The 24,223-nt window shown below is 38.7% G+C and overlaps 1 protein-coding gene across 1 annotated transcript in view; it reads right to left on the bottom strand.

Moving 5' to 3' along the window:
* The window catches only part of LOC110538890 (rho GTPase-activating protein 7), a 120,692-nt gene extending 97,036 nt beyond the window's left edge, over window positions 1–23,656 (bottom strand). The window contains exon 1 of the mRNA XM_036937473.1: window positions 23,346–23,656. Within this exon, the coding sequence (XP_036793368.1) occupies window positions 23,346–23,460 (115 nt within the window). The 5' untranslated portion in view covers window positions 23,461–23,656. The remainder of the gene's footprint in view (window positions 1–23,345) is intronic.
* Between the last annotated feature and the right edge of the window lie 567 nt (window positions 23,657–24,223).

Raw genomic sequence — 24,223 nt, 5'->3', positions numbered from 1 at the left:
GTGCTGAGTTCAACGAGCTATCCCGCTTGACCGTAGCTCGCTCGGTCTAGGCGCAGCAACCATTAGAATATTAGGCCCAAAATGAAGCCTGCCCCACAATGTCATTTGCTTTTGAGTGACAGTGAGAGAACCGTTAGGGTGAGAAGAAAAATTCCACCATAGGAATGTTCCTAAGGTCCTCCCGATCTGAACAAGCCTAACCTTGACCGTGTGGCATTAACCCTTAACAGTAAAACAGTGTTTTTTGATCTCACAGATTACAGTGTCATCTCTCCCCATAGGAATACATAGCCTGCACCACAAAATTCAACCTGAGGCCTATGTGGGTTATGAATGCCGTATGAACCTGTCTTCGGTACCAGTCCATCAGGCCACTATGAGGTCTACCTGTGTTGATTCTAAGCTTCCTGGACCAACCGGAAGTGGTTCAAATCACCCTAAAAGTGTTTACCCATACATTGCATGCAGTTTGATAGACATAGTGCATTCAACCCTGTGTAGATCAGTCAATTCTTAACGTAAAGACTTAAAACTCGGGATTCTGTAAGTGGCCATGTCAATCAAGACATGTGGTGATTTATAGCTTCCTGTGCCAACCGGAAGTGCCATAATTGGTGTCTCAGGGGCTGTTTCGAAGGGTTAAAAAAGTCAGATCTGTCCAAAACTTCATATATGTGATTAGGCAACCCCCATGAACTGTAAATCAGTCATTTTTCCCCAAAAAAATCAAAGGAAAAAAAAATTGCACTAAAACACAACTTGGATGGAGGGACGTATTGGGGTGCGTAGAGTCAGACAGTGGCCGCAATAGTTAGCTTTGTTGGAGCTAAAAAAGAACGGTCGGACCTAGAGTTCCGAAACTTTAGAAACCTGTTCTAGACCTCCGGGCCATTGTGCGTGGCGAGTTACGTGGCTCTAGATGGTTCTCGGACCGAGAAACAGCCTCGTACATTCGCAATAACTTCAATTCATTTTTGCATCACGAAAATGACGACGTTTAGAAAAGTCTCAGAGACGCAAGGCTAGGTGTGTTGAAACCGGCTCGGCCCATAGAGACGGACCCCAAAGTTTCTGTCCGATAGCTCGTTCAAGGACCCCGTAGCAAGGCATGGAAATACGTGGATTTTCAGCACCAATTAGGGTTTTTCTCGGACACCAAATGACCTATCGAGCCGAAACTCGGGATTCGGGGTCGCCTCACATAGGACTTCACATAATGTCCGAACTGGACCCGCAGCTAGAACGTAACTATGTGTTTTACCTTTTTATTATGTTTTCAACTAGAGGCGCTGTGAATTATGGGCCTGCTCTGACATATGTGATAGTTGGCTACTAAATGAGTAGGAAAAAGTGGGTTTGGTGTCAATTGATATCCATTTGGTGTCATAATGACATCTAATTGACTGATGGACACTGACTTGCTAGTTGACTTTTGTACATTTGCAATATGTTTAAACGGAGAGGGACCATCACCAAAATGGCATTCTGAAATCAACACAAAAAATGGCATCACCATAGTCTCCAGACTGTTCTGAGTTCAACGAGCTATCCCGCTTGACCGTAGCTCGCTCGGTCTAGGCGCAGCGACCATTACAATAGTAGGCCCAAAATGAAGCCTGCACCACAATGTCATTTGCTTTTGGGTGACAGTGAGAGAACCGTTAGAGTGAGAAGAAAAATTCCACCACATGAATGTTCCTAAGGTCCTCCCGATCTGAACAAGCCTAACCTTGACCGTGTGGCATTAACCCTTCACAGTAAAACAGTGTTTTTTGATCTCACAGATTACAGTGTCATCTCTCCCCATAGGAATACATTGCCTGCACCCCTAATTTCAACCTGAGGCCTATGTGGGTTATGAATGCCGTATGAACCTGTCTTCGGTACCAGTCCATCAGGCCACTATGAGGTCTACCTGTGTTGATTCTAAGCTTCCTGGACCAACCGGAAGTGGTTAAAATGCCCCTAAAAGTGTTTACCCATACATTGCATGCAGTTTGATAGACATAGTGCATTCAACCCTGTGTAGATCAGTCAATTCTTAACGTAAGGACTTAAAACTCAGGATTCTGTAACAGCATACCCCAATGAGGATATGTGTTGATTTATAACTTCCTGTGCCAACCGGAAGTGCCATAATTGGTGTCTCAGGGGCTGTTTCGAAGGGTTAAAAAAGTCTGATCTGTCCAAAACTTCATATGTGTGATTAGGCAACCCCCATGAACTGTAAATCAGTCATTTTTCCCCAAAAAAATCAAAGGAAAAAAAATTGCACTAAAACACAACTTGGATGGAGGGACGTATTGGGGTGCGTAGAGACAGACAGTGGCTCCAATAGTTAGCTTTGTTGGAGCTAAAAAAGAACCGTCGGACCTAGAGTTCCGAAACTTTAGAAACCTGTTCTAGACCTCCCGTAGATGGTGCGTGGTGAGTTACGTGGCTCTAGAAGGTTCTCGGACCGAGAAACAGCCTCGTACATTTGAAATAACTTCAATTCATTTTTGCATCACGAAAATGACGACATTTAGAAATGTCCCAGAGTCGCAAGACTAGGTGCATTGCGAACGTCTCGGCCCATATAGACAGACCCCAACGTTTCTGTCCGATATCTCATTCAAGGACCCCGTAGCAAGTCATGGAAAATAGTGGATTTTCAGCACCAATTAGGGTTTTTCTCGGACACCAAATGACCTATCGAGCCGAAACTTGGGATTCGGGGTCGCCTCAGCTAGGCCAACACATAACATAAGAAATGGACCCGCAGCTAGAACGTAACTACGTGTTTTATGGTTTTTTTATGGTTTGTACCGAAGGCGTTGTGAATTTTGGGCCAGCTCTGAAGTATGTAATAGTTGGCTACTAAACGAGTTGGAAAAAGTGGGTTTGGTGTCAGTTTGTATCAGTTTGGTGGTCAGAATGATATCTAATTGACTGATGGACTCTTGTCCACTTGACTCTTGTACATTTGCAATATGATTCTATAGTGAAAAAACATCACCAAAAGCGACATTCTGAAATCAACCCAAACGAGCGATTGAGATGACCCAGAATCACTGCAAAGCCATCCCGAGTTCATCGGGCCAGTCAATTTCACATTCCTGCAGGATTTTTATAGCATGACAAATTCGTGATGGTACCTGCCCATTAAAACATATTGCAAATGCACAGTGACTTTGAAAAAGTAAGAAACAAAAAAAAATACATCTAAAATTTTTTGAGCATGACAAATTCGTGATGGTACCTGCCCATTGAAACATATTCCAAATGCACAGTGACTTTGAAAAAGTAAGGAAACAAAAAAAAATACATCAAAAAAATTTTGAGCATGACAAATTCGTGATGGTACCTGCCCATTGAAACATATTGCAAATGCACAGTGACTTTGAAAAAGTAAGGAAACATAAACAAATTCGATAAACAAATTCGTGATGGTACCTGCCCATTGAAACATATTGCAAATGCACAGTGACTTTGAAAAAGTAAGGAAACATAAACAAATTCGATAAACAAATTCGTGATGGTACCTGCCCATTAAAACATATTCCAAATGCACAGTGACTTTGAAAAAGTAAGAAACCAAAAAAAATACATCTAAAATTTTTTGAGCATGACAAATTCGTGATGGTACCTGCCCATTGAAACATATTGCAAATGCACAGTGACTTTGAAAAAGTAAGGAAACATAAACAAATTCGATAAACAAATTCGTGATGGTACCTGCCCATTAAAACATATTCCAAATGCACAGTGACTTTGAAAAAGTAAGAAACAAAAAAAAATACATCTAAAATTTTTTGAGCATGACAAATTCGTGATGGTACCTGCCCATTGAAACATATTGCAAATGCACAGTGACTTTGAAAAAGTAAGGAAACATAAACAAATTCGATAAACAAATTCGTGATGGTACCTGCCCATTAAAACATATTCCAAATGCACAGTGACTTTGAAAAAGTAAGAAACAAAAAAAAATACATCTAAAATTTTTTGAGCATGACAAATTCGTGATGGTACCTGCCCATTGAAACATATTGCAAATGCACAGTGACTTTGAAAAAGTAAGGAAACATAAACAAATTCAATAAACAAATTCGTGATGGTACCTGCCCATTAAAACATATTCCAAATGCACAGTGACTTTGAAAAAGTAAGGAAACAAAAAAAAATAAATCTAAAAAATTTTGAGCATGACAAATTCGTGATGGTACCTGCCCATTGAAACATATTGCAAATGCACAGTGACTTTGAAAAAGTAAGGAAACATAAACAAATTCGATAAACAAATTCGTGATGGTACCTGCCCATTAAAACATATTCCAAATGCACAGTGACTTTGAAAAAGTAAGAAACAAAAAAAAATACATCTAAAATTTTTTGAGCATGACAAATTCGTGATGGTACCTGCCCATTGAAACATATTGCAAATGCACAGTGACTTTGAAAAAGTAAGGAAACATAAACAAATTCGATAAACAAATTCGTGATGGTACCTGCCCATTAAAACATATTCCAAATGCACAGTGACTTTGAAAAAGTAAGGAAACAAAAAAAAATACATCTAAAAAATTTTGAGCATGACAAATTCGTGATGGTACCTGCCCATTGAAACATATTGCAAATGCACAGTGACTTTGAAAAAGTAAGGAAACATAAACAAATTCGATAAACAAATTCGTGATGGTACCTGCCCATTAAAACATATTCCAAATGCACAGTGACTTTGAAAAAGTAAGAAACAAAAAAAAATACATCTAAAATTTTTTGAGCATGACAAATTCGTGATGGTACCTGCCCATTGAAACATATTGCAAATGCACAGTGACTTTGAAAAAGTAAGGAAACATAAACAAATTCAATAAACAAATTCGTGATGGTACCTGCCCATTAAAACATATTCCAAATGCACAGTGACTTTGAAAAAGTAAGGAAACAAAAAAAAATACATCTAAAAAATTTTGAGCATGACAAATTCGTGATGGTACCTGCCCATTGAAACATATTGCAAATGCACAGTGACTTTGAAAAAGTAAGGAAACATAAACAAATTCGATAAACAAATTCGTGATGGTACCTGCCCATTAAAACATATTCCAAATGCACAGTGACTTTGAAAAAGTAAGAAACCAAAAAAAATACATCTAAAATTTTTTGAGCATGACAAATTCGTGATGGTACCTGCCCATTGAAACATATTGCAAATGCACAGTGACTTTGAAAAAGTAAGGAAACATAAACAAATTCGATAAACAAATTCGTGATGGTACCTGCCCATTAAAACATATTCCAAATGCACAGTGACTTTGAAAAAGTAAGGAAACAAAAAAAAATACATCTAAAAAATGTTGAGCATGACAAATTCGTGATGGTACCTGCCCATTGAAACATATTGCAAATGCACAGTGACTTTGAAAAAGTAAGGAAACATAAACAAATTCGATAAACAAATTCGTGATGGTACCTGCCCATTAAAACATATTCCAAATGCACAGTGACTTTGAAAAAGTAAGGAAACAAAAAAAAATACATCTAAAAAATGTTGAGCATGACAAATTCGTGATGGTACCTGCCCATTGAAACATATTGCAAATGCACAGTGACTTTGAAAAAGTAAGGAAACATAAACAAATTCGATAAACAAATTCGTGATGGTACCTGCCCATTAAAACATATTCCAAATGCACAGTGACTTTGAAAAAGTAAGGAAACAAAAAAAAATACATCTAAAAAATGTTGAGCATGACAAATTCGTGATGGTACCTGCCCATTGAAACATATTGCAAATGCACAGTGACTTTGAAAAAGTAAGGAAACATAAACAAATTCGATAAACAAATTCGTGATGGTACCTGCCCATTAAAACATATTCCAAATGCACAGTGACTTTGAAAAAGTAAGGAAACAAAAAAAAATACATCTAAAAAATGTTGAGCATGACAAATTCGTGATGGTACCTGCCCATTGAAACATATTGCAAATGCACAGTGACTTTGAAAAAGTAAGGAAACATAAACAAATTCGATAAACAAATTCGTGATGGTACCTGCCCATTAAAACATATTCCAAATGCACAGTGACTTTGAAAAAGCAAGGAAACAAAAAAAAATACATCTAAAAAATTTTGAGCATGACAAATTCGTGATGGTACCTGCCCATTGAAACATATTGCAAATGCACAGTGACTTTGAAAAAGTAAGGAAACATAAACAAATTCGATAAACAAATTCGTGATGGTACCTGCCCATTAAAACATATTCCAAATGCACAGTGACTTTGAAAAAGTAAGAAACAAAAAAAAATACATCTAAAATTTTTTGAGCATGACAAATTCGTGATGGTACCTGCCCATTGAAACATATTGCAAATGCACAGTGACTTTGAAAAAGTAAGGAAACATAAACAAATTCGATAAACAAATTCGTGATGGTACCTGCCCATTAAAACATATTCCAAATGCACAGTGACTTTGAAAAAGTAAGAAACCAAAAAAAATACATCTAAAATTTTTTGAGCATGACAAATTCGTGATGGTACCTGCCCATTGAAACATATTGCAAATGCACAGTGACTTTGAAAAAGTAAGGAAACATAAACAAATTCGATAAACAAATTCGTGATGGTACCTGCCCATTAAAACATATTCCAAATGCACAGTGACTTTGAAAAAGTAAGGAAACAAAAAAAAATACATCTAAAAAATTTTGAGCATGACAAATTCGTGATGGTACCTGCCCATTGAAACATATTGCAAATGCACAGTGACTTTGAAAAAGTAAGGAAACATAAACAAATTCGATAAACAAATTCGTGATGGTACCTGCCCATTAAAACATATTCCAAATGCACAGTGACTTTGAAAAAGTAAGAAACAAAAAAAAATACATCTAAAATTTTTTGAGCATGACAAATTCGTGATGGTACCTGCCCATTGAAACATATTGCAAATGCACAGTGACTTTGAAAAAGTAAGGAAACATAAACAAATTCAATAAACAAATTCGTGATGGTACCTGCCCATTAAAACATATTCCAAATGCACAGTGACTTTGAAAAAGTAAGGAAACAAAAAAAAATACATCTAAAAAATTTTGAGCATGACAAATTCGTGATGGTACCTGCCCATTGAAACATATTGCAAATGCACAGTGACTTTGAAAAAGTAAGGAAACATAAACAAATTCGATAAACAAATTCGTGATGGTACCTGCCCATTAAAACATATTCCAAATGCACAGTGACTTTGAAAAAGTAAGAAACCAAAAAAAATACATCTAAAATTTTTTGAGCATGACAAATTCGTGATGGTACCTGCCCATTGAAACATATTGCAAATGCACAGTGACTTTGAAAAAGTAAGGAAACATAAACAAATTCGATAAACAAATTCGTGATGGTACCTGCCCATTAAAACATATTCCAAATGCACAGTGACTTTGAAAAAGTAAGAAACAAAAAAAAATACATCTAAAATTTTTTGAGCATGACAAATTCGTGATGGTACCTGCCCATTGAAACATATTGCAAATGCACAGTGACTTTGAAAAAGTAAGGAAACATAAACAAATTCAATAAACAAATTCGTGATGGTACCTGCCCATTAAAACATATTCCAAATGCACAGTGACTTTGAAAAAGTAGGGAAACAAAAAAAAATACATCTAAAAAATTTTGAGCATGACAAATTCGTGATGGTACCTGCCCATTGAAACATATTGCAAATGCACAGTGACTTTGAAAAAGTAAGGAAACATAAACAAATTCGATAAACAAATTTGTGATGGTACCTGCCCATTAAAACATATTCCAAATGCACAGTGACTTTGAAAAAGTAAGAAACCAAAAAAAATACATCTAAAATTTTTTGAGCATGACAAATTCGTGATGGTACCTGCCCATTGAAACATATTGCAAATGCACAGTGACTTTGAAAAAGTAAGGAAACATAAACAAATTCGATAAACAAATTCGTGATGGTACCTGCCCATTAAAACATATTCCAAATGCACAGTGACTTTGAAAAAGTAAGGAAACAAAAAAAAATACATCTAAAAAATGTTGAGCATGACAAATTCGTGATGGTACCTGCCCATTGAAACATATTGCAAATGCACAGTGACTTTGAAAAAGTAAGGAAACATAAACAAATTCGATAAACAAATTCGTGATGGTACCTGCCCATTAAAACATATTCCAAATGCACAGTGACTTTGAAAAAGTAAGGAAACAAAAAAAAATACATCTAAAAAATTTTGAGCATGACAAATTCGTGATGGTACCTGCCCATTGAAACATATTGCAAATGCACAGTGACTTTGAAAAAGTAAGGAAACATAAACAAATTCGATAAACAAATTCGTGATGGTACCTGCCCATTAAAACATATTCCAAATGCACAGTGACTTTGAAAAAGTAAGAAACAAAAAAAAATACATCTAAAAAATTTTGAGCATGACAAATTCGTGATGGTACCTGCCCATTGAAACATATTGCAAATGCACAGTGACTTTGAAAAAGTAAGGAAACATAAACAAATTCGATAAACAAATTCGTGATGGTACCTGCCCATTAAAACATATTCCAAATGCACAGTGACTTTGAAAAAGTAAGAAACAAAAAAAAATACATCTAAAATTTTTTGAGCATGACAAATTCGTGATGGTACCTGCCCATTAAAACATATTCCAAATGCACAGTGACTTTGAAAAAGTAAGAAACAAAAAAAAATACATCTAAAATTTTTTGAGCATGACAAATTCGTGATGGTACCTGCCCATTGAAACATATTGCAAATGCACAGTGACTTTGAAAAAGTAAGGAAACATAAACAAATTCGATAAACAAATTCGTGATGGTACCTGCCCATTAAAACATATTGCAAATGCACAGTGACTTTGAAAAAGTAAGGAAACATAAACAAAAAAACATCCCAAAAAATGTTGGGTAACCAGCTGCATATTTTAGATCACAAGCTTGAATTTTGAGCATGACAAATTCGTGATGGTACCTGCCCATTAAAACATATTGCAAATGGACAGTGACTTTGAAAAAGTAAGGAAACATAAACAAAAAAACATCCCCAAATTTTTTTTTTGGGTTACCAGTTGCATATTTTAGATCACCAGGTGCACATTTCAGGTCACCAGGTGCACATTTCAGATCACCAGGTGCACGGAGGAAAATATTTACTTTTGACTTTGACTTTTGACTTCCTATGACATCATATTGCAAATGGAGAAAACATATGCCTTATGCACAAGTAAAACAAAAAGAAATATGTAATACAAGTTGATCAAGGTATAGTTTGAGCAAAGTAAAGTTTGAATTTTGAGCATGACACATTCGTGATGGTACCTGCCCATTAAAACATATTGCAAATGCACAGTGACTTTGAAAAAGTAAGGAAACATAAACAAAAAAACATCCCAAAATTTTTTTTTTGGGTTACCAGTTGCATATTTTAGATCACCAGGTGCACATTTCAGGTCACCAGGTGCACATTTCAGATCACCAGGTGCACGGAGGAAAATATTTACTTTTGACTTTGACTTTTGACTTCCTATGACATCATATTGCAAATGGAGAAAACATATGCCTTATGCACAAGTAAAACAAAAAGAAATATGTAATACAAGTTGACCAAGGTATAGTTTGAGCAAAGTAAAGTTTGAATTTTGAGCATGACAAATTCGTGATGGTACCTGCCCATTAAAACATATTGCAAATGGACAGTGACTTTGAAAAAGTAAGGAAACATAAACAAAAAAACATCCCAAAATTTTTTTTTTGGGTTACCAGTTGCATATTTTAGATCACCAGGTGCACATTTCAGGTCACCAGGTGCACATTTCAGATCACCAGGTGCACGGAGGAAAATATTTACTTTTGACTTTGACTTTTGACTTCCTATGACATCATATTGCAAATGGAGAAAACATATGCCTTATGCACAAGTAAAACAAAAAGAAATATGTAATACAAGTTGACCAAGGTATAGTTTGAGCAAAGTAAAGTTTGAATTTTGAGCATGACAAATTCGTGATGGTACCTGCCCATTAAAACATATTGCAAATGCACAGTGACTTTGAAAAAGTAAGGAAACATAAACAAAAAAAATCAAAAACATTTTGTTGCACATTTTAGATCATCAGTTGCACGGAGGAAAATCGTTACTTTTGACTTTGACTTTTGACTTCCTATGACATCATATTGCCAATGGAGAAAACATATGCCTTATGCACAAGTAAAAAAAAATATATATATATGATAATAAAGTATGACTAAAGTATGTTGATAAAGTTCTTATACATGTGTAATTGACACAAAAATCGAAAGAATTTTGAAAAAAGGTCCAGAAAGCACTTTTTTAAGGATGTGTGAAGTTTTTTACCAAATTTTGACATTTTTGACTTTTGACTTTTGACTTCCTATGAAATCATATTGCAAATGGACAAAACATATGCCTTATGCGCATGTACTTAAAAAATATATATATATGATGACAAAAGTATACTCATACAGTTCTTACACATGTGTAATTGACAAAAAACTCGAAAGAATTTCGAAAAAAGGTCCAGAAAGCACTTTTTTAAGGGGTTTTAAGTTTTTTTTTTTTTATTTCATTTTTCAAAATTTGGCTTTTGGATGTTGACTTGGGTGCCATTTGCAATATGAAATGCCCCGGTGGAACGCACACGCCCCCTATTGGAATTTTGAAGTGTTACAATTGGCAATTGCCATATGGCATTTGCAATATACTTTGCATGAATCAACGCCAAATTGGGTGGTATTGACCATCGTGTACATGGTTTGTCCAATGCCAATATACCGCCATTTGTTTTTGTCCAAATCAGGGGGGTATTCCCTTACTATTGTTATAGCCTCTTTTAGTGTTGTTTTTATTTCTTTACTTATCTATTGTTCACCTAAAATATTTTTACTTCGACATTGCACTGTTGGTTAGAGCCTGTAAGTAAGCATTTCACTGTAAGGTTGTATTCGGCACACGTTTTGTGGAGTGATAGTTAACGATGCTTCGTGGGAGGCAATTGTCGATATGTTCAGAGGGTCTCTGGTTCGAGTCCCAGGGTTCGGTGAGAAGAGGGACGGAAGCAATACTGTTACATTATTACTTTTAATTAAATGGACAGTCTTTCTGTTCGCCATATACTAAGCTGTCCCACACATCCGTTAAACATAGTAAATAGCTCATTAAACTAACAGATTTACATATAGCGTCATACTAATAGATTTACATGTGTCCAGAGGTCAACTGTGGCAAGAAGGCAGTCACATGCTCATATATAATCTGTGTGTTGTGTGTGCATGGGTGTGTGTGTGTGTTCATTCTGGGCCGAGGCCATTAACCCAACAGCGTAGTTGATTTACGGTTACTCTCTCACCATGGGTCAGCAAGGGCAGATCTTGAGACCTGGCTTTACACGGTTGGCTAATCATGCAAAGACTAGGTACAGTTATGATACAGTTATAATTGTTATCAAGACAAATGCATGGTATTGTACAGAGTTGGCTAATAGTATTTCATCAGGGTCTGATCAGGGACAGTTATTATGGAGTCTAGAATGTGTGTATGGCTAAACATGGTTGAGCGAACAATTTATGACAGAGGATAGGATTAGAATGCAAACAGATCTGGAGACCAAGTTAAAATGTGGCCAGGCAAAGACAAGAATCAGAATAGCTGTTCTGAACCCAACATTTCTGCTGTAAATGTAATAAGAGCTGTGTACAAAACTTCCCTTAACCACTCAGAGCACTTCAAAGTATTGGGCAACTCTAATTCTATTGGAAAAGCCCAGAGAGATTAACCATTTTCAGACTGTCTGTGAGAATACTTGTGACAGATGTTTTTGCTTGAAGTGTTTTGAATAGGAGACATTTTATCCAGATCAAATGTATTGATATCAAACAATATCTGATAAAATGATTTGGAAGGAAGCCCTAAACGCTAAAATATTAATGGTCTCCAAAAGAAGGCGGTGGAGAACCTATCTCTAAGTAGGTCATAGATTTTTCACATATTCTCTTTGCCAAGAGGAACTTGTAATCCGACTCCCCTTCCTTTACTTTTTTCCCAGCAGTTTTTTCTGCATTGCCCCATCTGGTAAGTCTTTCTAACTGTAATCCCTCAGCTCAAACAGGCCTGCTCTGCATCAGAACAAGAACCCTCGGACCCCCCTTACACACACTCCCACTTCTTCCTCTTTCTCCTATATACTACACACCTTACACTTCTCTCCCCAACCCCCATACACACACCTCAGTACCTTTGAGTATATCATATGTTACACACACCGAGATATGCAACCCGCCCACATACACTTACTACCCCCTGAGTCTTTCATTTGAGCACAGGGAGGCAGTGACAGGTGGAGCACATGGCCCTGGTTCTCAGAGTGAGGTAATATTGCTGATGAGGCAGGCGGGCAGGCAGCCCAGAGAGGGGAATAGACTGGAGATCTGGAGCCTGCCATAGATACTATACACTGCACAACAAATTGGCCAGTGTGGATTTTTCAGTGTAACATTTCTAGTGTTGATTCAGGAGTTCAATTCACTCTGTAAGAGTGAAAGTAACACTCAGTGGTATACAAAAAATAACCCCCAGTGTTGGTGTTAATAACCAGATGTAGTTTTTTACACTTTGAAGAGTAAAACAGTTCCATCTAAGTTATAGTAAAACTAGGCCATCTGATATATGTATTGTACTGGCATATAGTTACATTTTAATTATGGCATTCCTCTAGGTACTCACTTGTTATAAAACCATGTTAAAACCTTGTTATAAAGCCTTTAAAAGGAAAAAAACCAATACCATGTCTCTGTCACTAACAAATAGAGTCGAGGGTGGTAACTCTACAATTCACCCAAAAAGAAAAGGCACCCTGGGAAATATGAAAATAAGGCTTTACACCATATAGTGTTAAAACAACACCCAAAATGATTTACTGTAACACTACAGGTGTTATCTCTTACACTGAAATCAGCGTAACAGCATCAGCACTAAGAAAAGTCAAGTTTACTCTAAATGAAGTGTCATGCTTACACTGTAGGTTAGGGTTCCCCAACTGGCAGGGCCGTTGCCCACCCCCAAGTTTTCTGAGCCTAAAAACAAAGTGAAGGATCGGCAGAAAATTGGTGTTTCGTATCATCTCCAATAGTTTTTTTGGCTTTGTATTTTGGGAGGTTGGGGGATACAAGTATACAAGTGAATATTCATGTCAATTTACACAGTTTATACTGCATGTAAGGCTGTAAAAAAAAAAGGGGGGGGGGAAGAGGTGGGCCTACACACCCAATGCCCCATCCCATTCCCCCTGGACATGTTTCCGTCCAACCCCCCACTGAGATTGTCAATAATTCTATTGTTATAATTTTAAAAAATGGCTGGATCCACTGGTGAATTGGGAGAGAGTGGGGTGATTGCCACCTAAGTGCCAACATCTTTTTGCGACAGTACTGCCTGCCAGTAGTAATCGTCTTTGAATGACTAAGAGATTCAAGGAGCTATCATCATTAAGCATCATAGTAGATGCAACGCATTCAATATTTACATTTATGCACATCTAAATGAATTTTGTAACTTTGTCCCAGAAGCATTTAACATTTGTCCCAGAAGCACTCCCACATTATATGAAGGAATGTGCCTACTTGATTTAGGGGACACAGTGAACAGTTGGGAGTTGGAGCTAATTTCATCGTAAAGGTTTTCAATGGTGTTAAATACAGTCTGTGAAGTTAATGGTTAGGATTAAAAGATGCCAAGGTCATATTTTTCCATATTTTGTTCCAGTTAAAAGGTTGTTAAGATTCACTTAGATATGTGGACCCTACTTTAGTAATGACAAGCTCAGAATAAGAGCTTTCCAAAAGTTGTTAATATATCATGGAGATCAGTCCTTTTCGGAGCCCAGATAATTTATTTCTAAATCCCATCATTGGATGGTTTGGTGGTTGTGTTCCCAAGGGACTCCATAGGCCAGCATAGCTGATCTAAGTTGTAAATATAGAAAAAAAGGAATTGCCTGATAATGTACAGTAACAGTCAAATGTTTGGACACACCTACTCATTCAAGGGGTTTTCTTTATTTTTTACTCTTTTATACATTGCAGAATACAAGTGAAGTCATGAAAACTATGAAATAACACATATGGAATCCTGTAGTAACCAAAAACGTGTTAAACAAATCAAAATATATTTTATATTTCAGATTCTTCAAAGTAGCCACCCTTTGCCTTGACAGCTTTGCACACTCTTGGTATTCTCTCAACCAGCTTCACGAGGTAGTCACCTGGAATGCATTTCAATTAACAGGTGTGCTTTGTTAGAAGTTAATTTGTGGAATTTCTTTCCTTCTTAATGCATTTGAGCCAATCAGCTGTGTTGTTACAAGGTAGAGGTGGTATACAGAAGATAGCCCTATTTGATAAAAGACCAAGTCCATATTATGGCAAGAACAGCTCAAATAAGCAAAAAAAAATGACAGTCCATCATTACTTGAAGACATGAAGGTCAGTCAATACGGAATATTTCAAGAACTTTGAACGTTTCTTCAAGTGCAGTCGCAAAAACCATCAAGTGCTATGATGAAACTGGCTCTCACGAGGACCACCACAGGAAAGGTAGACCCAGAGTTACCTCTGCTGCAGAGGATAAGTTCATTAGAGTTACCAGCCTCAGAAATTGCAGCCCAAATAAATGCTTCACAGAGTTCAAGTAACAGACACATCTCAACATCAACTGTCAAATGTGCCTGCATGAATCAGGCCTTCATGGTCGAATTGCCTAAAAAAAAACACTACTAAAGGACACCAATAAGAAGAAGAGACTTGGTTGGGCAAAGAAACACAAGCAACGGACATTAGACGGGTGGAAGTCTGCCGTGTCTTTGTGAAACGCAGAGTAGGTGAACAGATGATCTCCGCATGTGTGGTTCCCACCGTGAAGCATGGAAGAGGAGGAGTGATGGTGTGGGGGTGCTTTGCTGGTTACGCTGTCAGTGATTTTTTTTTAAATTCAAGGCACACTTAACCAGCATGGCTACCAAATATTTTGCAGAGATGTGCCATCCCATCTGGTTTGCCCTTAGTGGAACTATAATTTGTTTTTGAACAGGACAATGACCCAACACACCTGCAGGCTGTGTAAGTGCTATTTGACCAAGGAGAGTGATGGAGTGCTGCTTCAGATGACCTGGCCTCCACAATCACCCGACATCAACCCAATTGAAATGGTTTGGGATGAGTTGGACCGCAGAGTCAAGGAAAAGCAGGGAAAAGTGAGAGGAAAAGTGCTCAGCATATGTGGGAACTCCTTCAAGACTATTAGAAAAACATTCCAGGTGATGCTGGTTGAGAAAATGTCAAGAGTGTGCAAGTCTGTCATCAAGGCAAAGGGTGGCTACTTTGAAGATTCAAAAATATAAAATATATTTTGATTTGTTTAACACTTTTTTGGTTACTACAGGATTCCATGTGTTATTTCATAGTTTTGATGTCTTCACTATTATTCTACAATGTAGAAAATAGTACAAATAAAGAAAAACCCTTGAATGAGTAGGTGTGTCATAACTTTTGACTGGTACTGTATATGTGCCGTTCAAATCTTGGAATGTTCTCAAATTGTCCATGATATCAACAAGGATACGGATTCCACATTTGGACCATTGGGGGGATGTAAAAGGCTGCCCTCCAGATCGTCAGGCATTATTGTGAAATATTGGAGTATGGGCATGCCATTTTGATTCCCAGTTACATTTGTGAAAAAAATAAAAAATTGTGTGAGCAATAATAGGACCAGTTTACATTGTTTAATCCTTAAGAGTCTATTGACGCACATGTGATCAATCTAAGGAACATAATAAAAAAATCCCCATCAAAATCTGGCAGTATAAGCTAGATATATTTGTTTTTTTAGCATGGACTGCATCTCAATCCACCGCATCCGCCTATGTCGCCCTTCGGCATCTGCGGTCGAAGGTGGCAGAGCTACAGTAGTGTTTGTCAGACCACGAGACATCCCAAAAATTGGTCTTCTCACGAAAACGTCTGTGGCTTCCGAAACAGGCCCATAAACTTATGTCTCTCCTGAACACGATGGTGTTCTCCATTTTGCTCTACGACCTGTTTTGCTCTACGAGTGTCACATGAGACTCGTCTGAAGGTAACCCATACAAACTAATGGAAGGATGTGCCAACAAAAATAACTGGTTAAATATGTGTAAATAGAAAATGTCCTAAGCTTTAATATGTCTCATAGATATAGGACAGAGACTTCAAAACCTTATTCCTTATGATTTATCTTTTGACTGTCTTTTTTGTCCCCCCCCCCCCCCCCCAATGGCTTAGACTTTTTGATGTATAGGGATATATCAGTGAAGACCACCTCTTCCAGGGCAATAGGAGACACCGTATTTCTGTCTACACTCAGCTAGGGGCTGGAAGAATCATGTCTAAATCTATTCAGGATGGAATGAAATGCTTGTGCCTGGAAATACAATTTAAAGTTTGGTACGGATAGTCCTCCTACGTCTTTCCCTCTTTGCAAGTTTGTTAATTTTATCCAGGCTCGCTAATCTTCCAATATACATTTTGAAACCGCACTATGGATTTGATCTCAATACCAGAAGGGGGAGACAAGGGAAACATTGAACTACAAAAATTCAGCCATGGCAATATATTCATTTTCACAATAGATATTCTTCCTGTTAAAGTAACTTGGAAATTAGTCCATTTACTGAGGTCGGATTGAATTGATTTGAACGTTCTGTAAACATTTCTGGAAATGGTTCTGTCTAAGGAAGGAAATATATCTATTCCCAAATATTTAAAATGGGGAAAAATTGAGATTCCATAAGTACAGATGGAGTCCTCCATTGTGGTCTTGAGTGGCAGCAGGGAAGATTTGGTTAGATTTATTTTCTAACTTAAGATGAAGCTATATTTGTCTATGATCTTCAAAGCTTTTGGGAGGGATTGAGATACGGTATATTGTCTAGATAAAGTAAGATATCATCGGCATATAATGAGATGACGTGAATCGTAGAATTGAGAGATATTGGTGTAATTTGCCTGGGCCAGGGGCTTCATAGATAATAAAAACAGCAGAGGTTTGATAGGATCACTTTGCCTGATACTTCAAGTTATTCTGAACAGAACAGATCAGGTATTACCTGATATTACTCTGGCTGAGGGATTGGCGTACAGTATTTTAATTATAGTAATGAAATTGGAACCAAGTCCCACATGTTCATAAACCAACCAAAGATATGACCATTCAAGCAGTAGAGGCTGCTGAGGGGAGGACGGCTCATAATAATGGCTGGAACGGAGACTATGGAATGGCATCAAACCATGTGTTTGATGTATTTGATACCATTCCACTAATTCCACTCCAGCCATTACCACTAGCCCGCCCACCCCAATTAGGGTGCCACCAATCTCCTATGCATTCTAGTCAATCAAATACTTTTTCTGCATTGAGAGACAGAACTGACCAAGGAGCTTTGTTTTCTGATGAAGCAGGTAAGATATGTAATAAACTTCAGAGGTTATCTGAAGATATTTGTTTTTTAACAAACATGCTTTGGTCCGGATGTACCAATTTCGTGAAGTAAGTTTCGAGACAGAATGACAGAATTTTAGAGAGCAATAGTGAGAACACTGGGTGGCATCCTTACCTTTGTTAATAAGAGCAAAATGTGAGCAGTATTTACATCCCTTCCAAATGAGCCTTTGTGAACAGCTGTGCCAGTCATTTCAAGAAACAGTGGACCTACACTACCGTTCAAAAGTTTGGTGTACTTAGAAATGTTCTTGAAAGAAAAACACATTTTTTTGTCCATTAAAATAACATCAAAAAATACAGTGTAGAAATTGTTATTAATGTTGTAAATGACTGTTGTAGCTGGAAACAACAGATATTCTATGGAATATCTACATAGGCGTATAGAAGCCCATTATCAGAAACCATCACTCCTGTGTTCCAATGGCACGTTGTTAGCTAAGCCAAATGTATCATTTTGATGGTGAGAAACTGAGAGAGGAAATAAGAAGACAAAAAATAAAGAGACTGAAAAAGAGATGGACCGAGCGAAAGAAGAGGAATGTGCGAGATACAGTAACAGAAAGATACAGTTGAAGTAGAAGTTTACATACAGTTAGGTTGGAGTCATCAAAACACATTTTTCAACCACTCCACAAATTTCTTGTTAATAACAAACTATAGTTTTGGCAAGTCGGTTAGGACATCTACTTTGTGCAATTCCAACAATTGTTTACAGACCGATTATTTCACTTATAATTCACTGTATCACAATTCCAGTGGGTCAGAAGTTTACATACACTAAATTGACTGTGCTTTTAAACAGCTTGGAAAATTCCAGAAAATAATGTCATGGCTTTAGAAGGTTCTGATAGGCTAATTGACATCATTTGAATCAGCCAAGACCTCAGAAATTCTTTTTTAGACCTCCACAAGTCTGGATCATCATTGGGAGCAATTTCCAAATGCCTGAAGGTACCACGTTCATCTGTACAAGCAACAGTACGCAAGTATAAACACCATGGGACCATGCAGCCATCAAACCGCTCAGGAAGGAGACGCATTCTGTTTCCTAGAGATGAACGTACTTTGGTGCGAAAAGTGCAAATCAATCCCAGAACAACAGCGAAGGACCTTGTGAAGATGCTGGAGTAAACAGGTACAAAATAATCGATATCCACAGAAAAACGAGTCCTACAGTGGGCAAAAAAGTATTTAGTCAGCCACCAATTGTGCAAGTTCTCCCACTTAAAAAGATGAGAGAGGCCTGTAATTTTCATCATAGGTACACTTCAACTATGACAGACAAAATGAGAAAAAAAAAATCCAGAAAATCACATTGTAGGATTTTTTGTGAATTTATTTGCAAATTATGGTGGAAAATAAGTATTTGGTCAATAACAAAAGTTTATCTCAATACTTTGTTACATACCCTTTGTTGGCAATGACAGAGGTCAAACGTTTTCTGCAAGGTTTTCACACACTGTTGCTGGTATTTTGGCCCATTCCTCCATGCAGATCTCCTCTAGAGCAGTGGTGTTTTGGGGCTGTTGCTGGGCAACACGGACTTTCAACTCCCTCCAAAGATTTTCTATGGGGTTGAGATCTGGAGACTGGCTAGGCCACTCCAGGACCTTGAAATGCTTCTTACGAAGCCACTCCTTTGTTGCCCGGGCGGTGTGTTTGGGATCATTGTCATGCTGAAAGACCCAGCCACGTTTCATCTTCAATGCCCTTGCTGATGGTAGGCTTTGTTACTTTGGTCCCAGCTCTCTGCAAGTCATTCACTAGGTCCCCCCCGTGTGGTTCTGGGAATTTTGCTCACCGTTCCTTGTGATCATTTTCACCCCACGGGGTGAGATCTTGCGTGGAGCCCCAGATCGATGGAGATTGTCAGTGGTCTTGTATGTCTTCCATTTCCTAATAATTGCTCCCACAGTTGATTTCTTCAAACCAAGCTGCTTACCTATTGCAGATTCAGTCTTCCCAGCCTGGTGCAGGTCTACAATTTTGTTTCTGGTGTCCTTTGACAGCTCTTTGGTCTTGGACATAGTGGAGTTTGGAGTGTGACTGTTTGAGGTTGTGGACAGGTGTCTTTTATACTGATAACAAGTTCAAACAGGTGACATTAATACAGGTAACGAGTGGAGGACAGAGGAGCCTCTTAAAGAAGAAGTTACAGATCTGTGAGAGCCAGAAATCTTGCTTGTTTGTAGGTGACCAAATACTTCCATACTTCAATACTTCCATTTCCACCATAATTTGCAAATAAATTCATTAAAAATCCTACAATGTGATTTTCTGGATTTTCCCCCCTCATTTTGTCTGTCATAGTTGAAGTGCACCTATGATGAAAATTACAGGCCTCTCTCATCTTTTTAAGTGGGAGAACTTGCACAATTGGTGGCTGACTAAATACTTTTTTTGCCCCACTGTATATCAATATAACCTGAAAGGCCACTCATCAAGGAAGAAGCCACTGCTCCAAAACCGCCACAAAAAATCCAGACTACGGTTTGCAACTGCACATGGGGACAAAGATTGTACTTTTTGGAGAAATGTCCTCTGGTCTGATGAAACAAAAATAGAACTGTTTGGCCATAATGACCATGTTTGGAGGAGAAAGGGGAGGCTTACAAGCCGAAGAACACCATCCCAACCATGAAGAACGGGGGTGGCAGCATCATGTTGTGGGGGTGCTTTGATGCAGGAAGGACTGGTGCACTTCACAAAATAGATGGCATCATGAGGTAGGAAAATTATGTGCATACATTGGTCACAAATGGGTCTTCCAAATGGACAATGACCCCAAGCATACTCCCAAAGTTGTGGAAAAATGGCTTAAGGACAACAAAGTAACGGTATTGGACTGGCCTTCACAAAGCCCTGACCTCAATCCAATTGAACATTTGTGGGCAGAACTTAAAAAGTGTGTGCGAGCTAAGAGGCCTACAAACCTGACTCAGTTACACCAGCTTTGTCAGGGGGAATGGGCCAAAATTCACCCAATTTATTGTGGGAAGCTTGTGGAAGGCTACCCGAAACGTTTGACCCAAGTTAAACAATTTAAAGGCAATGCTACCAAATACTAATTGAGTGTATGTAAACTTCTGACCCACTGGGAATGTGATGAAATAAATAAAAGCTGAAATAAATAATTCTATCTACTATTAATCTGACATTTCACTTTATTGAAATAAGGTGGTGATCCTAACTGACCTAAGACAGAGCATTTTTAAATCAGATTAAATGTCAGGAATTGTGAAATACTGAGTTTAAATGTATTTAGCTAAGGTGTATGTAAACTTCCGACTTCAACTGTAGATGTACTGTGGTGTTCTCTGAAACTTCCAGCTCTGTGCTTTTCCAGCTGGCCATTACACAACCCCAACCCCCCCACCCCACCCCCACCCCCTCCACTCCCATCCACGTCCCTCTGCCTTTCTGACAGAAAGCAGATAAAGCACATGGCCTCAAACATCCCCATCCACCATCCACCCCTGCCTTCCCACAGCCAGATGTTTACTTCAGAGCCCTGCGAGGCCTGCTCCTCTCTCTTCCGCTGTTCCATGCTATTTTCTTTGGCTCTGACTTGTGAGAAGCTCTGTGGCGACTCAGTGGAATGACGCACGCCTCGCTTGCAGTATCACATTTGATTGGCAGAGGTGCTGTTTATAGACTACATCTGGCAGAGGTGCTGTTTATAGACTTCATCTGGCAGAGGTGCTGTTTATAGACTACATCTGGCAGAGGTGCTGTTTATAGACTACATCTGGCAGAGGGTCTGTTTATAGACCTCATCTGGCAGAGGGGCTGTTTATAGACTTCATCTGGCAGAGGTGCTGTTTATAGACTACATCTGGCAGAGGTGCTGTTTATAGACTACATCTGGCAGAGGTGCTGTTTATAGACTACATCTGGCAGAGGTTCTGTTTATAGACTACATCTGGCAGAGGTGCTGTTTATAGACTACATCTGGCAGAGGTGCTGTTTATAGACCTCATCTGGCAGAGGTGCTGTTTATAGACTACATCTGGCAGAGGTGCTGTTTATAGACTACATCTGGCAGAGGTGCTGTTTATAGACTACATCTGACAGGGGTGCTGTTTTTAGACTACATCTGGCAGAGGTGCTGTTTATAGACTACATCTGGCAGAGGTTCTGTTTATAGACTACATCTGGCAGAGGTGCTGTTTATAGACTACATCTGGCAGAGGGTCTGTTTATAGACTACATCTGGCAGAGGTGCTGTTTGGATGAGCGTTGCGGCGTTTGAATGGAACACCATATTTGGCTAGATTTATGACTCTTTAGTGTGGGTGTAAATATTAGGACAGGTTTGTGATGTATGACGGACAGCAGCTCCTCCTTGTGAAATGCACACTGCAGTAGGGCAGAGAGAGAGAGAGAGAGCGAGAGAGATGAGTGCAATAAATAAAATATCATATGCATGCGGGAATTAGTGAGAAAGAGTGTGAAAGAGAGAGGGAAATAGAGAAACATGGAGGGAGAGAAAGAGCTTTGCTCATAAGGTCCCTTGGGGGGCCTTTTTCCCGTTAGAGCTGGCAGGAAGCCTATTCCTAGTGCCTGTGCCATTCCAAGTTCCCTAATGATATGCACACCGCCACAGCTAGCTAGCATTGTGTAATTACCCCCAGCCAATGGGTGAGCTCAACTAACCAACGTCACTGTGTGGTGTCATTAATCCAACACACATGTTGAGAGGACTGCAATATGAACACACAGCTGCTTTTCTGATATTATCTCTCAGCCTGAAGAGACATTTGTTGGCATCAGATGCATAGGATTTGAGTTCAATGACACCTCAAAGATGACACCACACAGCTGAAACTGAGGTGAATTTGAATGACAGCTTTGCGTGTGTGTGCACATTCATGTGCATGCATGTGTGCATATCTGCATGTGTTGAAAAGCAACGTATAGCTCATAAGACTATGCTGAAGCATTGTGTGTGTGTATACTTCTGTATGTGCATGTGTGTGTGAAAGCATAACGAATGGACACATGGCACACACTCGTAACGCACAATCACTGAAATTCATAAAGCCCACAGAGGAATCCAGGTCATCTCAGCAGGTCTCTGTATGAGAACCACGAAGCTCCTACTCCGGTGACAGCTCCCCCCACTGACAGCCCACCAGAGGCCATGGGCCACTGACTCCTCGGCAGGACACTAGCTACACACAGGAGTTTTTTTTCATTAGTATTATTCCACATTATGTTTTGATTGACACACAATCATGGGAAAATACCTCAATGGTATGTAGGACTGTGATTGGAGCGTGAAACACTGAGAGGTTTAACACGATACAGCTGTGAGGTGAGTGGAGTGTGGAGATTGTCAGTTTTGGTGAAAGCGAAAATTATTTGATAAGGGATTTATGGGTTAGACAGACAACTGTCAAGTCAATGTAACTATTGATTGTTGCGTAAATACAACAGTGAAGCCAGAATATCCATTACTACTTAAAGGGCTGGATTCAATATGTATCACGGAAGTATAGTGGAAGTTCTGCGCTAAAATGTAAAGGTAATTTACGATTGAGCCAACATATGCAGCTTTTAACGTGACGGCATTCTCCACGAACGTGGGACGATTGCCTTTATGCATCAATCAAGTTATAACGCGGATCTTCCACGTTACTTCTGCGATACAGATTGAATCCCGCCCAAAGTTTGAGTCAACAAGCCATTAGAGCAGTGTGTGTGGCCACACACTCAAAACAATTGGTCAATGTGTGAAAGTACAGTCAAGTCCAACACTTACCGCAAAGCCTTTTCTCCCTCGCACTCTTCCAGAATACATCCCAAGCCTTGTTGGTGGAGACTTTCACATGCTCACTGAAGGACCTCCGCAGTGGGGTTTTCACAGTGTGAGCCATATTCCATGTGTCCTGTTCCCCCCTGAAAAGATTCTGCACCTCCGCTAGTCACTCACTTCTCTCTGGGTCCATTAGGGTGAAGAAGTTCACCAGGCTGAGAGAACACTCTGAGGGAAGAGAGAAATTCCTCTCGCAAGTTTGACACTTGATGCAGAAAGTCTGCATGTAATTTGTGAACACCCTCCTCTTCCTCCTCCTCCAGTGAGAGAGAGAGGGAGTAAAAAACTTTCCCCCTCAGCAAGGGTCAGGCCGCCCTGAAATGGAAATAGCATCCAACATGGGTTAAGACCACCCTCCTCCCTCCCTCTCCCCCCACACACACACAAAGGCAGTTTAGTGTTTGAACTGCCACAATTAATGAACATACTCAATCCTCTCTTAGACACAAAGATAAATATTAAGTTAGGGATGGTAAATTAAAACATAGGAAAGGGAAAAAGACAGAGTATTCTCCCCTCACTCCCTTCTTGTTTTCATTATAGGAGTTAAAAGAGGAAGTTGTTGGTGCTTTTGAAATAACTGGCCATATAGCAGATATATAATACCATGGCAACACAAATAACATAAAGACAACAAACATATGATTTGGCTAATTTCCTCATGACTTTTACATATTGATTAATGTGTCACTGTACTGATTTGTCTTTGAAAAAGATTGTGGGTTTGATTGGTATTTATATGTTGGACCATTGCTTTTGTATTACAGATTTGAACATATCATCATCATATCAGCATCAGTAATCCCTACAATTATGTTCCCTTC

The sequence above is a fragment of the Oncorhynchus mykiss genome, chromosome 12, assembly GCF_013265735.2.
Source record: "Oncorhynchus mykiss isolate Arlee chromosome 12, USDA_OmykA_1.1, whole genome shotgun sequence".
In the NCBI taxonomy this organism is placed as follows: Eukaryota; Metazoa; Chordata; class Actinopteri; order Salmoniformes; family Salmonidae; genus Oncorhynchus; species Oncorhynchus mykiss.
The sequence above is the reverse complement of the archived record's forward strand: the minus strand, read 5'-3'. Positions and strand labels throughout refer to the sequence as shown.